Source organism: Lipophrys pholis (genome assembly GCF_963383615.2).
Source record: "Lipophrys pholis genome assembly, chromosome: 12".
Taxonomy (NCBI): Eukaryota; Metazoa; Chordata; class Actinopteri; order Blenniiformes; family Blenniidae; genus Lipophrys; species Lipophrys pholis.
Genome location: NC_137641.1, coordinates 8,071,866 through 8,087,483, shown reverse-complemented (window position 1 = coordinate 8,087,483; position 15,618 = coordinate 8,071,866). Strand labels below are relative to the sequence as shown.

The 15,618-nt window shown below is 44.1% G+C and overlaps 1 protein-coding gene across 1 annotated transcript in view; it reads left to right on the top strand.

The window, feature by feature from the left end:
- pip5kl1 (phosphatidylinositol-4-phosphate 5-kinase-like 1) overlaps positions 1 to 10,982 on the top strand; it is a 34,030-nt gene extending 23,048 nt beyond the window's left edge. Inside the window, exons 5-10 of the mRNA XM_080476292.1 lie at positions 883 to 1,007; positions 4,600 to 4,634; positions 4,719 to 4,774; positions 4,857 to 4,969; positions 7,963 to 8,125; positions 8,981 to 10,982. Coding sequence (XP_080332418.1) covers positions 883 to 1,007; positions 4,600 to 4,634; positions 4,719 to 4,774; positions 4,857 to 4,969; positions 7,963 to 8,125; positions 8,981 to 9,422 — 934 coding nt within the window. The 3' untranslated portion in view covers positions 9,423 to 10,982. The remainder of the gene's footprint in view (positions 1 to 882; positions 1,008 to 4,599; positions 4,635 to 4,718; positions 4,775 to 4,856; positions 4,970 to 7,962; positions 8,126 to 8,980) is intronic.
- Positions 10,983 to 15,618: the final 4,636 nt, after the last annotated feature.

Below are 15,618 nucleotides of genomic sequence, written 5' to 3'. Positions count from 1 at the left end.
AGCATATCAACACTCGCCAACTGAGAGGATCTGAGATAAACAAAGTCATTCGTCTCAAATTGAGAGTGGTCATAATGTTGTGGCTGATCAGTGTGGCACTCAATGATCTGTATGTCGAGTTTACATTTGTGTGTTTCATGTTCAGCAGACCCGTGCAGTGGGCTTCAGGTGTAACTCGACTCCTAATCCAAAACCTTTCTGATCCAGGAAGAATGAAAAGTGAACGTAATTAGTCAAATCCAGAAAGACACTTCCAAAATCTAGTAAACTATCTGCATAATTATTTGTATCACCTCATTAATCAAAGAATCAAACAGGAGGGTCCACATGTTTGTGTCTGAGGGAAAAAGTACAGACAGAAACATTTCACTGAAGTACTTTAGTGTGTTCTGCACTCACAAAGTCTACACAGTGAGGAGTCAGGAGGACAAGATTCCATTATGTTTATAGAATGTTCTACAGAAGAAATATAAATCACTACAGGGTGGCATTTGGCTGATGGGCTATAGTTTGAAGACGTCTGAAATGGACCGTAAAATAAATGTAATTTCAACTGGTAGCAAAATGCTGCGGATGACAACCTGTCAATACAGGAAACTGTAAAGTCAGAGATTGATTTTAAATCTTTGTATTGGAGCTCCTGTAACTGCAGAGATGAGATGTCAGTGATTTGATGATCGGTCCCGTCGAGTTTCTCTGTAAAATCTGTTTCTAGCTCAACACATATTGGCTGTTCTTTAATCAACATCGCCAATTCATTTGTTTCTGGTTTTTTTTTCTAATGTCAGAGAAAACAGCTATTCATGGAGTAATAAAATATGCTGTTTTAATTTGCTGTGTTGTTGAATGCGTTTTGACTTGTGTTGTTCTTTAACCTTCTAGAAACGACAAGCGCTTCTTTTTAAAGACCCAGAACAAAAGAGAAATCAAATTCCTTCTAGCAAACCTGAAGATCTACATGGATCATTTCAAGAAATACCCACATTCACTACTGGTCAAGTTCCTAGGTACTGCACGTACACACACACACACATAAACATAAACACATGGTTGAAGTTATTTTTGAAACAGGGTTTGACAGTGTTTTTAAGGGTGTGTGTGGCGAGTGGGTTTCGGGGGGAATTCTCCTCAGAGATGGTTCATCATTGCTTTCTGTCTATGTTCGGGCTCTAAAACAAATTCATTCGCATGTTTTCGATCAGAGGATCAGATTACCTAACGTCCAAATTCGAGCTACACACTGGAAACGGCTTGTTGAGCAATTTGACACCACTTGCTCTGCTCTGTCCAACCCGGTCTCACTCACCAATTGTGTAAAAGCTGTTTGTCTACAGCTGAAAAACATTGTCATTTCACAAAACCGCTCTGAAGTTGTGACATGTGGGTTTCGTTTGCCTTTTCTTTTCTGCAGCCAGACTTCAGCTCACATGAAGAAAAGAACATTCTTTCTCTTTTTGGTGGAAATTGCTATGTTTTAAGATATCTTCTGCCTTTTGCTTTGTTTTGACAACTTTTCTCGCTACAAATTTTATTTTCATATGATCCACCACTAACCACAACGGACGTGGTCCTTAGCGACGGCAGAACAACAGAGTAAAATTTTTACTTATAGGTTAAAAGGGAAAAATGTTAGGCTTCATGAAATTTGGGAAAATCAGGGTTTGTATCTTCTTAGAGCTTTTTCAGAGCAATAAAATTCAGGTTCTGGTATTTCTACTTGAGCTACTGTACCTACACAGAATTTTACTCACACAATCCAAGGCCCCAGAGGAGCATGTGCTGTGAATTTCAAAAAAAAAAACCTGTAGGTTTATTTTAGAAAACTGAAAACTGAGAAACCTGAAATCATGTACGTTCACCGAAAAATATCGAATGGATGCTATGAAAATTAAGTGTACAATGGTCGCGAGAAAAGTTATCGGAACAAAGCTAAAGGCACAAGCTATCTTGAAATCTATCAATTTCCACCAATTACAGAAGGGATGTCCACCATCTTTTTCTTCACGCCGGCAGTCACATGACCTGACGTCTGCCTGCAGAAAAGCAGATGAAACGTACCCATGTCACAACTTCAGAGCTGTTTTGTGAAATGGCAACGTTTTTGCACCGTGGACAAACAAGTATTACGCAATTTGGACTGAGACTGGGTTGACTGGTGTGTTTAGCAAACCTCACATCCTCAGCAGAAAGTTCTTTAAATGAACAAAATGAAGATCACTGTTGCTAAGGGTTAAAGATTCTCTCAGAAATAAGAAAAATTGAATTACTATATTTTCAATAAATGTAATTTCAATTCATCTGAGTCAGCTGTCTCGGCACCTCCAAACACACACATTTACATTACTATGCAAGTACACTCGTTCATTTAGAATATTTCTGGGCTTGTTTCTCAACACGTTTTTGTGCCATCGCGGATATTTTGGGGCACCGTCAAGATTTTCAATACATTTTCAGTGTGGTGTAAAATTAAGTTTGGAGATATTCACCACGGCCAAACATTCCATTAGAAAACATTCAAACTATTTCATTGTTCACGTTGGTGACAGAAATCTGGGTCTGTGACTCTGGATCTGATTTGAATGCACTTCCCAAAGTGATCAGCGGCGGGGAATCTAGACTCGGTTTCAAAGTGACACCGAGACGCTCTGGTAGAAATCCAGAGATCGCCATCACAGATCTAGACTTTGCTGATGACATTGCGCTGATATCAAACAACATAGGACAACATCTTGCAATGTACTTCCTCCGTATACTCTCAATACTAACAATGGGAAGGCTCTCGAGGAGGGGGACGACTTCAAGTATCTGGACTCCTGGGTTAACGCTAGTGAGCGGCACATCAAGAATAATAAAGCTCTGGCCTGGCAGGCCCTACATTCCATGTCCAACGTCTGGAAATCAACATTGTCCTCAGAGACCACAGTGAAATCGATACTCCTGCATGGCTCCGAGTGCTGGAAGCTAATATCTACAGCTGAAAAGCCCTTGGACGGCTGCTACACCCGAATGCTGCGTGTGACGCCAAGCATCAGCTGGCAGGCCACTGCTGCTGGCAGAAACATCTGCCCGCCTCTCTGGTCATCTTATGGGAGCCGACTCACGGACCCAAGACTCGATGCGCAACCCCCCGACCCCGCACAGGACGGAGCAGAGGCGATCCCCACACACACCTGCATCAGCGATGGCAGGAGCTGCAGCGGCCAGCCTTGCCACGGTGAGGCGCCAGAGAGCAGCAGAAGCATCAGCCGACGCAGAGACGAGTTCGACGGCGGAGGCCAATTCCCTGAGGGCAGAGACGAGCCAGAGGGCGGAGCTGGAGGCCAAACCCATGAGGGCGGAGGCCGAGCCCAAAAGGTCGGAGTCGAGCCAGAGGGTGGAGACGGAGGCCGAGTCCATGAGGGGAGATTAGCCCTTTCAAACTCCATGTACTACTGATAATAATGTGAAAATATCCACTTGGATTTGTGTATTTAGAGAAGGCACTGGCCCACCTTCGTCCACTATAGAACAAAATTCCATCCCCCATTGCAACCATGTCTTACCAATCACCGGTGATGTAATATCATGTAACTCTCATGATATTTGGTTTCAATGTCATAGAATTTTCGCTTTAAACAGTCACTTGTCTGTACCTCAGTCACATCAAATCCTAATTTCTACCAACTCTGAGTGATTCTGGTTAAAACCTGACATAATAAAGGAATTGTATATTTCTATGATTTGTTGGTTAAAAAGTCATTTTTGTCATTCAAACTGTTAATTAAGGATTTAGATTTCCTCAAATCTCACTCTTTTAGGTAATTACAGGCCCGTCGCTTTGTAGCAAAGCACTTCACTACATATCCAACCCTACCACCTTCCTGTCCAGTCGAGGATCGTTTGCACTCTCGACCTCTTGAGGACAAACCTCTCATATAAAACTCATTACATCATATAAGACCTGAATCTCTAGTTTATTTAACACTTCTGATGCACAGTCTTCCGCCCCTATGAGTCATATGTTTTGGTCCTGCTGTGTCTTGAGCAGGTTAGAGCCTAACCGTTTGTTTGTTGGTTGGTTGGTTGGTTGGTTGGTTGGTTGGTTGGTTGGTTGGTTGGTTGGTTGTTTGTTTGTTTGTTTGTTTGTTTGGTTGGTTGGTTGGTTGGTTGGTTGGTTGGTTGGTTGGTTGTTTGTTTGGTTGGTTGGTTGGTTGGTTGGTTGGTTGGTTGGTTTATGTTTGTTTTTTGTTTGTCATGCTTAATTCAAACATTTCTTTATCCAAATTTCATTTTGAGTGTCACTGTTGGACATGATTGATTACTGTGACCTGATATACTTGATACTTTCATTCATGTAACCCGTGTATGTTTGTATTAAACTGAAAAGTTGTGAATAAAGTTGTTGTTTGTTTTTGTTTTTTTTATGGTAATAAAGTGTGGTTAAGAGCTGGTTCACTGTTTCAGGATGCTTCAAGAGACGACAGATTCCAATACAGTAATTTCAATAAGGGGCTGAGTCCAAATGAGATTCAAGGACCAAATGACTGTTTATTAAAAGTTCAAATATGTTGACCATAAATATAATAAAAGTGATTATAATTTAGCAGATTCTGTTTTCAGGTGTGCACAAGATCAAAATCCCGCGCAGACTGAAGGTATGATTTCCACTTGAGTGCGATCATTCCCTCCGATTAGAAGACATCATAAAGCAACATAAACATCTATTTTTACCTTTGCAGAAGTACTTCATTGTAATGCAGAGCGTGTTTTACCCAGATGATCGAATCAACGCCAGGTAGGAAATACCAAACGTGAGCTGCAGCAGTTACAGTACGACCTGCTCGTGAGGCTGGATGTGTTTGCTTCTGTGTCTCCAGGTACGACATCAAGGGTTGTGAGGTGAGTCGATGGACGGAGCCTGCGCCAGAGGGCAGTCACATCATTGTGGTTCTCAAAGACCTCAACTTTGAAGGCCAGTTCATCACTCTGGGTACGCATCTGTTAGACACTTTGTTTTGCATTCTACTCTCTGCTGGTAGGAAAGGCTTCTGTCAGGTTCATTCTGTCAGGTTTACCTGCGCTTTCTGTCACACTCTTCCAAATTTGGTGTCGGTACTAAAATACACTGTGCAATATTAAAACCACAGACTGAATAACAGATCATCCCATGGCTCTGTAGTTTTGATCGGTTATTCAGCAAATGAACAGCCGGTTCTTGAATGTGAAAGTGTTGAAACATGAAGCTTGTGAACCACATGTCACATGGTCATAAAAGCAGGGCTGTCAGTAACAGATCACATCCTCGTCCGGCTGGTTCAACACATGGCCTTGTAATTACTAATCACAGATGTCCGGGAGACAATTGATCACAAGGGAAACTCGCTGTCATCTCATCTTATTCTGGATGCCATGATTCACATTGGTATATCAGGATTAAAAAGACTAATGTGAAAAACAGCATTTTTGATAATACGCCTGATTTGCTGAGAGCCCACAGATTGTACTTTGGGTTTGCGTGCATTTGTCATCTGATTGATTAGGAGTAACATCAACAGTAACATAACAGGCAAACAGGAGTGTCCAAATGAAGGTGCCCTGGGCCCTGCTAATACGACAACGATCTGCTGGAAACGGTATTGATTTTGTGGTTGTTTGGTTGCGTTTGCCATGGATGAAATGCGATACTATGGAGCTGGACAGAAAGTTATCAAACAAGTTGAAGTGCTACAGGATGAATTAATAAAAGACATTCTAATCACAGCCTGTAAAGCTGCAAAACGTGTCCATGCTGAACCCATCGAAAACAGTAAACAAAACAAGTGATGGTCAGCACTAGAAAACATGGCCTGGCTATCTTCCACCAATAGCAATAGCTTTCACGTATACTCCCGGTGGGTCTTGGAGCAGAAGCCCCTTCCCTCTTTTAATGTTTACGTTTGATATGCATGCATCTGGAGCTGACCAGGCCCTTCTGTCAAATTTTAAAAGTCAGTTTGGAACCTGAGCCAAAAAAGTTTGCCCACCCCTGCCCCGACATGCTCCGTCGATCCCGCTCCCACCTGGACAGGCCCAGTGGTGCTGTGAGAATCACATTCCTGGACTTCTCCGGCACCTTTTACACCATCCAGGCCCCGAACCTGGGATCGAAACCAACAGAGATGGATGTGGCCTGGATCCTGGACTACCAGGTGGCCTGGATACTGGACTACCAGGTGGCCTGGATAACAGACTACCTGGTGGCCTGGATAACAGACTACCTGGTGGCCTGGATACTGGACTACCTGGTGGCCTGGATACTGGACTACCAGGTGGTCTGGATCCTGGACTACCAGGTGGTCTGGATAACAGACTAGCTGGTGGCCTGGATACTGGGGCGTCATGAAGAAGGACACCACACGCCTGGACAAAATAGTGAGGAAGGCACAAGTGACTGCTCCAGTGACAGACTGAGGGAATCCTTCCTCCCTCATGTCACACAGCTTTTTAACTCCACCAAGACAGAGAAAAGGGTCAGTGACCTCAGCGAGGACCGGTGCAATACATACACAGACCAGCTATTAGTGGCGTGCCATGCATTTCAGGCTGAGGCCTTCAGTAGTGCTTGGTCTGAGTCAATCCACCCCTCATTAACTTTTTATGGCCATAAAAACCATGTTATGATGCAGAAATGCAGTTTAAAGAGCTGTTGCATTACAGATAGATACTCATGTAACCAGAATAAATGCTTTTACTTTTGAAATAAACCCGAAGTGCAAAACTCTCCTAATGCAGTTCAGCTGCAATAAAAAAGCAAAATTAATAACCTCATTAAATTGTAATATTACTTAGGGAAATGGCATAATTTCACTCACCAAAAATCCATCAAGAAGTCCTTTTCTACCACCACTCAAGCTGCCTCTTGCTCTCACTCAGGATCTTCTACTGAGGGTCAAAGAGATCAGTGGGAGATGTTCCTCCAAAATCATCCCTGGTATACATGACAGTCAGTTCTGTTCTTAAATGGGACAAAGTGCTCCGTGTCTCTGAGATCAGCTGAAAGAGGCTGCATGCAGGACATTTTCCTGGTATTCCTGAAACTTCCGGGGGTGGAGGAGGGAGACAAACATGAAACCGTTTTCTTGGTGTTGAAATCTTGTGTCCGGTAGATAATATAATCCAGAATCCTACCGGGAGGTTGCTGGTAGTGTGCAAGGTCCAGCTTGATGCTCTTGCGGTGCGTTCACTGACCTTTTGAAAAGTCCTCCTTGAAAATGGTTTTAACAATAAATCTACACCCAAATCTCTTTCTCACCTCCTTCTCCATTGCAGGTTGACAAAACTGCTATTAAATCAGCACAACTATATTTTTCCTCGTGCATCTCGCTACAGATGCAGTTAGCTAGGTCTGGCCAGTAAACTCTGACTATCCAATCAGAGGGCGTAATCACGCCGGCGTCACCGGAAGCCTTCCAGACGGCCCTGGTATCACCAACTCTGATTGGCAGAAGCAGCAGCGTTATCTGAAGACCTCAGGCAGATTTCTTTGAACTGGCAACAGATGATGGCTGATATGTGATTGGTTAAAAGCTTTAACATGAAACTACACATCTGGAAGCAGCGCAACTGGGGTAGAAGCTATGAGAGGAAACAGAACAAAGATTTAGAATTATTTAGTATAAGTAAGTATTTATGGACAAAATATAATTAACATCAATCTGTGATTCAGACACATTTCTTAGGCGTGCAGAGGAGGCCTTGCAGGCCCTGCAGGCCTGCCGCTGCTATCTGTCCTTCCATCTTTTCGTCTATATCTATCTTGATGTGAAAGTTGCTATATCAGGGCTTTACAGAGCTCTTATTGCAATACATGATAATCTGCATGTGGTTTTAATATTATGGCTGATCAGTGCAATCATACCAACTGAACCAAACTGGCCCGTGTGACTTTCTGCATGGTAATAATTCCAGCTGTGGTCGCTGTGCTGCGTTGTGTCATGTGTGCAGAGTGTCAGCGGGCCTGGCTCTTCCGGCAGGTGGAGATCGACACTCACTTCCTCCGGAGGCTCAACGTGTTGGACTACAGCCTTCTCCTGGCCCATCAACCACTACACCACGACGAGCGCTTCCAGAGCCTCTCCTTTGCTACTCTCATCATGAGAACCAAAAAGTTAGTGTCTTTGGAGCACCTTGTGATTCGTGAGCCAAACTTTGATACCGTTAGAAAACCGTACTATATTTGTCTGTTGGGAGACTGCGCTTACGCAGGAAGTGACCTCTCACAGGGAAGTCCTCAAACTCAATCCACAGTCAGGCGTTCTCAAAAGTTCTGTTATTTAAGTTCTCTAAAAAAGTACCAATTCCAGCAACTCTTCATTCATCCAGGACCTTTGATATGAGTGCTACGCTAAAGTTTGGTTATAACACTTTCCTCATTAGAGAATAAGGAGAGGTAGCTCACTTTAAAAGACCATATGTGCTCCTGATGGCCAGTTTGCACCCAACGACAGAACTATCTTCTTCCACAAAAGATCTTTTGGGGAAAGGTCATTTTCCTCAATCTTTCTAACGGGTTTACAGTCCGAGTGTAAGGACAGAGGACACAATCACAGATCAGGGTTAAGAGACAATAGATCATGATCATTAATGACAAACGTAGGACTACCTAAACCAATCTACAATAAATACCAGAATGGTGCCGAGGCAGGAGCGAGACAGGAATCCAGACAAGAACGACTACAAAGACTGACCGGGACTGAAAGAGAAGTCATACTCCACAAGAACAGAGACATTTGTTTTCTCAAGCTGGCAAGGACCAGAACAGAGTAACTTCTGGCAAAGACACCTGAAGGGGAATAGAAAAATATGAGGTGGCAATCTTGTGTGTACTGCCTATATATTATACTGTACATTGGTCTCAAACTGATCACTCGCTACTTCAGAGTCAACTTTGCTTTCGACACCAAACCCACGGCAGCTTCCAGAATAGTTGGTTCATTGTCGTCCCTGTCGTTTATTATTTTAGGTCTGTGAATCCAGGCTCCAGCCCTGTTCATGCAAGCCTTATTGCTGTCCCTGGAGCAGTCCCGGAAGAAGACTGCACCTTACCTTCATCTGAAACAGATAGTGGTTTAAAGGTACCACATGCAGCGAGTCCATCAGGCTGTGGAGCTTTTCAGACCAGTCCGGGTGACGGAGGGCCGGGCAGCGATGCGGCTGAGCTACCAGACTTCAAAGTCCAAAACCGACGATTACTACCAAACTTAAAGAATCCTCTCCATGTCATCGATGGCCCTGAGCAACGTTACTTCATTGGGATCATTGACATCTTCACAGTTTACAGTTTTAAGAAAAGGCTGGAGCACTTGTGGAAGAGGCTAAGACACCCCGGTCGTTCCTTCTCGACTGTCAGTCCACAGACTTACTGCGTCCGGCTGTGCCAGTGGGTCCAGAACCACACCAAGTAGAACCTGAATATCCTTCAACTGTCACCAAGCAACTCTAGTTAACCAAAGTCCACATGAAGTGTGTTTATCTTCATTTATTCCATGGGTGCGATCGTTCCTTTATTCCACATGCCCAGATTAATTCATTTCAAGTCATTGGCTTCGACTGGCTGAGGCACAAAAGGTTCGGCACGTCGAGCAAATAAACATTTTATGGTGAACATAATTGATCACGTAAATCGGGCTTGTCCGAAACTCCACTTTGTGCTCATGTTAGTTCATTTGAAGTGACGTTTACATTAGTAGAGAAATTTGACTGAAGGCAGTGCCAGCCCAAGCCTCAGAGGGGCGCTATGCAAACATTGATTCGGGGCCCCTTCATGCGCCTCAATCTCCTCTGAGCTTTACCATTAATGCTGAAGGGTTACAGACAAATGTTGCATCCATTATCAGCTGTAATAATTGTAGATGTGTTTTTTACACCATACTTCTTTTGTTTGACGTTTTCTACGCGAAGCACCCGGGCGACTGAACTTATTCAGGAAAGATATTTCACTCTGTAAACTATCATCCTGATTAATGTTTTTCGCTTTCAGACGAAACGGAAGCAGAAGTGCAAATGTGCCCAAAATGAGCAAAAGCAAACCACAAAATAAAAGCACCAACTTGAGTTACATCGTAGTTTGACACATTTTTGACTCGGTAAAAAAAATTGACGAACATAACCATGATTTCTTTAAACAAAGAAAATAAACAAATAAAAAAACATTTTTTAAGTTTTTAGTTTAAATAAATGAAATATTGAAAAAATGAAATAAAACTGAGAAATCTGCAAACATAGCTTGGGTTCAACAAGAATTCTTGTGGAAAACACAGTTAAAGTTTGACACAAACCGATCATTCATCTTCCCAAAAGTACTTCTCATTTATTAAAAGCAATTATTAAATCCTTCGTCATCAACATAACTCATAACTCATGCTCATAACATGTGTCTCTGCTTCAGGGTCCTTTTGTTTGCTTCACAATGTTCAGTCCACTTAAAGTACAGCAGGATGGCTCGTTTCACGCTCACTCATCAATTTCCTATCAGGCATGAACCCAGTTAGACGTTGATATCTCTTCCAAGTCTATTTCAGGATCTAAACTGACTTCATGGCTAATATAACACGGTGCTAATGTGGTGTAGATCTGCTTTCAGTCTGAAACATCCAACACACGGCATAGGAAAACACTAATAAACTCAACACATTGGTTAAATACAAACCCACAAGAAGCTCAGAGCAGCATCTGCCATGTTGTAGAGTGACTCGGCGCAGGTTCACTCACACAGCTGAACTACCTGCTGAACTCTGCTCTTTAACTCACTTTACACCAAAAATACACCCACAAAGCACGACTCACTCACGGTACAAAACGCTGAGCTTCCTACCGTGATTTGGTGGGATTTTCAAAGTAGAACCTGGAAGACACCAACCCAAAGTTGTTCTGAGGAGGCGGCGGAGGCCCACGCCTAAAGGTACCGGAGCGAAACGGCGCCGGCTCCGCTCTCCCTCTTCCAATAAAATGAGGATTTTAACCACAATACATGTGAAATTAATGACTGAATGTCTCATTTCACTCATGGAATGTTTGGTCTTAACAAAAATGAAGTGCCTAATAATTTACATCCATCAACACAGATGTGACACATTCTGAGTGCAGCACAAGTCCACAGTCTTTTCCTGGCCATTGATGATCTCAGGTAGTTTGTTTTATCAATTTTAGTTTGGAAAAGCTTTTCTCAGCAACCAATACAGAGTGCAGGCAATCCTGAGAGCAACTAAAGAGTAGGATAACGCTCACATATCGTTTTCTGAGTGGTCAGTCAGGAGTTCAAATGCAGACACACTGGCTTTGGGGAGTTGTGGAAGAGTCTCCGTCTCTACAGCCAGTGTGCTGCCGTCAACATCAGCCTCCAACCCAGACTGAGAGCAGCCAGGCTACTATAGATAAACACATTTGTACACTAGAAATTGAGCTAATATGGCTTCATGCTTCTCGTTACACTGCCCCCTACAGGTGTGGCTGCTCATAGTAGCTCTGAACCAGGTGTATGTAAATGAGGGCAGGTGTTAGTAAGAGCAATATATTAGAGTTGATTTTACAAGCGGAAAAATGAGGATTTGATTGAGTTTGACAAAGACCAAATTTATATTTAAATTAAACAACCGGATCAGAACGTCTTCAGAACTGCAACTTTTGCAAGGTCTTCTTGGTTTGCAATGGTTAGCGTCTACCAAAAACTGTGTAAGGGCAAGGGAGGCCATGGGTGAACAGAGTATTACGGATCAGGATTTTCTCTTCTGCATTAACTTCAGGATTAACTCTGGTTTTCTCTTCTGGATTAAATCTGATTTTTCTCTTCTGGATTAACTTCAGGATTAACTCTGATTGTTTCTTCTGGATTAACTTCAGGATTAACTCTGGTTTTCTATTCTGGATTAACTCCGGTTTTCTCTTCCGGATTAACTTCAGGATTTGACTCTGGTTTTCAGTCTTTCAATGCTGGTTCACTTCTTACCTGGAAAATCACTGTTAACTGACTGAACCTCTAACGTGCTCTGGAGCAGGTTATGATCTGGATCAGAGATGAACCGGTATAAAGGCTCCGCCTCCTGACCAATCAGATAACCTGCCCATTCTTAGAAGATCCTGATTGGTGTGCAGATGGTTTGAGGAGAGAAAGACTTTTTAGGGAGAGATGAAAACCTTTTGAAATAATAAAATTAAGTTTTGTCACTGAGCTTTGAAGAATGTTCTTGTTCTGGTTCTGGTTCTGGTTCTGGTTCTGGTTCTGGTTCTGGTTCTTGTTCTTGTTCTTGTTCTTGTTCTTGTTCTTGTTCTTGTTCTTGTTCTTGTTCCAAGTCTGTTTGGCTCCCTGAGGGTTGATCTGGAATAATGAGTTGATGATAATGCTCACACTGACAGAACTGTAGAAATATGAATTTATGGACAGCAGAACTGCTCGTGCCACCACAGTGAGGAATTAATATTCCAACACAAATAGCACTCACACGGGGGAAACTCAGCCTCAAAATAACCCAATGAAAAATGTTTGAAGGAGGATCAGTGAGGAAGTGCTGCCCGATGCGACTGCGTCATTATGAGGTGAAATTGAGTGATCAGAGTGCTGTATGTTTTTATTGTTTGATGAATTAATATCAAATAATCTCATGAAGTTAAGCATTAACAGATTTGAGAATTTTCTGCAGCATTTCTTCCTGCTTTGGCTGCGGCAGCAGTGTTGCTTTTAGTCTGGTTGATGTGTTTGGATTCTTCATTTGTCAGGAGAATAATTGCTCCTCCATGAAGTGAGCTGGTTTGTGATTGGTCAGACAAACTTCACTCCTTGTACATGCACACCCACTGATACTGGTGGGAAAACCCTGGCTTCAATTAACGAGTTGATAAGATGTTTTGCGGTGACGCTTATCAGGATCGCGTGTGTCTGACTTAACTAGGTAACAGAGATATCAGGGGAGTTAAACCCGGTTCGTAGTGTCGGCTTCTGGGCTCACTGATGCAGCTAAAGTCGGCTGTGCTGCGCGATCCAACGGGACTGCAGATGCGAATTAGCCTCCGGCTAAATATGGTACGATGCATCAAAGGCCAACATTTATGTTTAGATTATATTTTAAATAAAGAAATGAAAAACAGAAAAGGGTTCACATCTTGGAGCAGGAAACCATAAACATTTTCATTTAGCAGCTTGGGTTTTTTTGGTCCACCTTAGCCGCGGTTCCACCGGAGCGGGAGGTTACGGTACGGCAAAGCGCACCCAGACTCAGCTCTGTCGCGCGGTCCCACCACCGAAAGTAGGATTAAAATGTAGGCGGGGCTGTGAATGACACGGGGGCGCGTCGAGCGAAGAACACGGAAACGGCCGGCTTTACAACCCTGCGGCTGTCGGGGTCGTTCTCCACAGCACAAACTTTCTCATTGTAAACAGCAGCTTCTGCTGAAGCTCCGCCTCCTGTTCCTGAGAGGAGCGTCTGAACCTCGTGGAAAGATGTTGTGTCACACGCCGACGTTTCATTAAACCCAGTTAACAAAACAACCAGTGAGCACAAAGCAGCGTATGTAAACAACAACAGGAGGGTTTACGGCCCAAGTGGAGAGTGACGATCGTCAGGACCAATCAGGAGACGGCTGCGTTGTCGCTCCTCCTCACAGACCCGTTACTCGGTAGTAGGTACCTCAATGGAGAGGTAGTGGAAAATCGTAGCCGGTGGCCGGGGTTTCTTTCCGTACCATCCACAACCTTTTCAGTCGGACCACGCGAAAACCCGTCCCGTCCCGTCCCGCGACATCCCGGCACAGAAAGTGCAGTGGAACCGTGGCTTTTGGGTCCTCAATCCAGGGAGTTTCTTAGAGAGGAAAGGACTATGTTTAAGGTAAATCTAATGTGGCCATTTCATTTCACTTCATGGTTAATCAAATATGATGCTCAGTTTTCTCAGTTTAGACTCCAAAAATAGTGGACAAAGTTTTCTGTCATTTTTACCGGTGATCTGACACTGAGACAGTGATGACAGCTCTACAACCCAGCATTGCAAACACTGTGGTATCGGGCAGACAAACAAACGTACAACTGAATGTCATCAGCATAATGGCTCTCACAGGGTGTAGCATACCTGAAGAAAACTGGATCGGACCCTGAACAGAACCCAGTGGTACACCTGAATTTAAAGACGCTACCTGAGAGGCCAAGAGACAGAAAACAACCACTGCAAGAGCAAACTTAGATGTCCCAGATTGTCCCATTTACATAAATAAAGTTGAAGCCCACATGAACACTGATCAAATGTGCCAGTTTATATGAACCAGGATTTGACCCGATTAATTTCAGTGGACCAATCCTATAATGCTTTGCACTGTGGCATTTGCAGTTGGTGACATCCACATAGAATCCCACAACTGCCTTTACCCACAAGCCCCTACTATCAAAAATTGAATTAACTCAAGAAGGAGGATCCAGATGTGCCGTTTAAATGGACTATGATTGGATCAAAAACCGGACGACACCACCTCTGATCCGACAATGAACTAAATAGTGACTGTTGCTCAGCATTTCTCCAGATGTGCATCCTCTTACTCATCATGGTACAGGCTGGTACCAGCGCCACAGCCTGCCCCGGCCGGACCCGGTCATCCATTGTTTGAACAGTGGACTGAACAGACACACTGAAGAACTGATGTGTACCCTCCTCCCTCTGTGTCCCCTCCTCTCTGTCTCCCCCTCCCTGTGTCCCCTCCTCTCTGTCTCCTCCTCCCCCTGTGTCCCCTCCTCTCTCCGAGTCGCCTCCTCCTTCTGTCCCCTCCTCCCCCTGTGTCCCCTCCTCTCTGTCTCCTCCTCCCCCTGTGTCCCCTCCTCTCTCCGAGTCGCCTCCTCCTTCTGTCCCCTCCTCCCCCTGTGTCCCCTCCTCTCTGTCTCCTCCTCCCCCTGTGTCCCCTCCTCCTTCTGTCCCCTCCTCCCTCTGTGTCCCCTCCTCTCTGTCTCCTCCTCCCTGTGTCCCCTCCTCTCTGTCTCCTCCTCCCCCTGTGTCCCCTCCTCTCTCCGAGTCCCCTCCTCCTTCTGTCCCCTCCTCCCCCTGTGTCCCCTCCTCTCTGTCTCCTCCTCCCCCTGTGTCCCCTCCTCTCTCTGTGTCCCCTCCTCTCTGTCTCCTGCTCCCTCTGTGTCTCCTCACCCTCTTCCCTTTGTTCCCTCATTCTTCACCTCCTCACCGGTTTCGAGACGCCAGGCTGACCACAGTTTTAAGTTTACATCATTTTCAAATTGTATTTTTGCACGAGTACCTGCAGTTCTGTTTGGACTATGTTGAAGTACAAATAAAGGCAAAACAATAAAATAATAAATACATTCAAAGAAAAACTACATTTGCTCTGTTGTTTTTTAAAGCTTCTTTTTGTTGCTGATGGTTGCCACCTGTACCTGTAACATTTTTCTTTAATGGAGTAGGTGTTTTCACTTGAAACGTTGTCGTGTACACGGGGGGTGGAGAGTCTCTGTGGGCTGGAGGCCATCTTGATCCAGGAGGAGGAGGAGGAGGAGGAGGAGGAGGAGACCAGTCGTGTTCCTCAGTCTGAGGTCGCTGGACCATGAAACCAGGTACTCAACAGTGGAAACGAAGTGCTTGGCGGTAAAAAGGGCTGTTGACTCTCAGGTTCCACCTACTT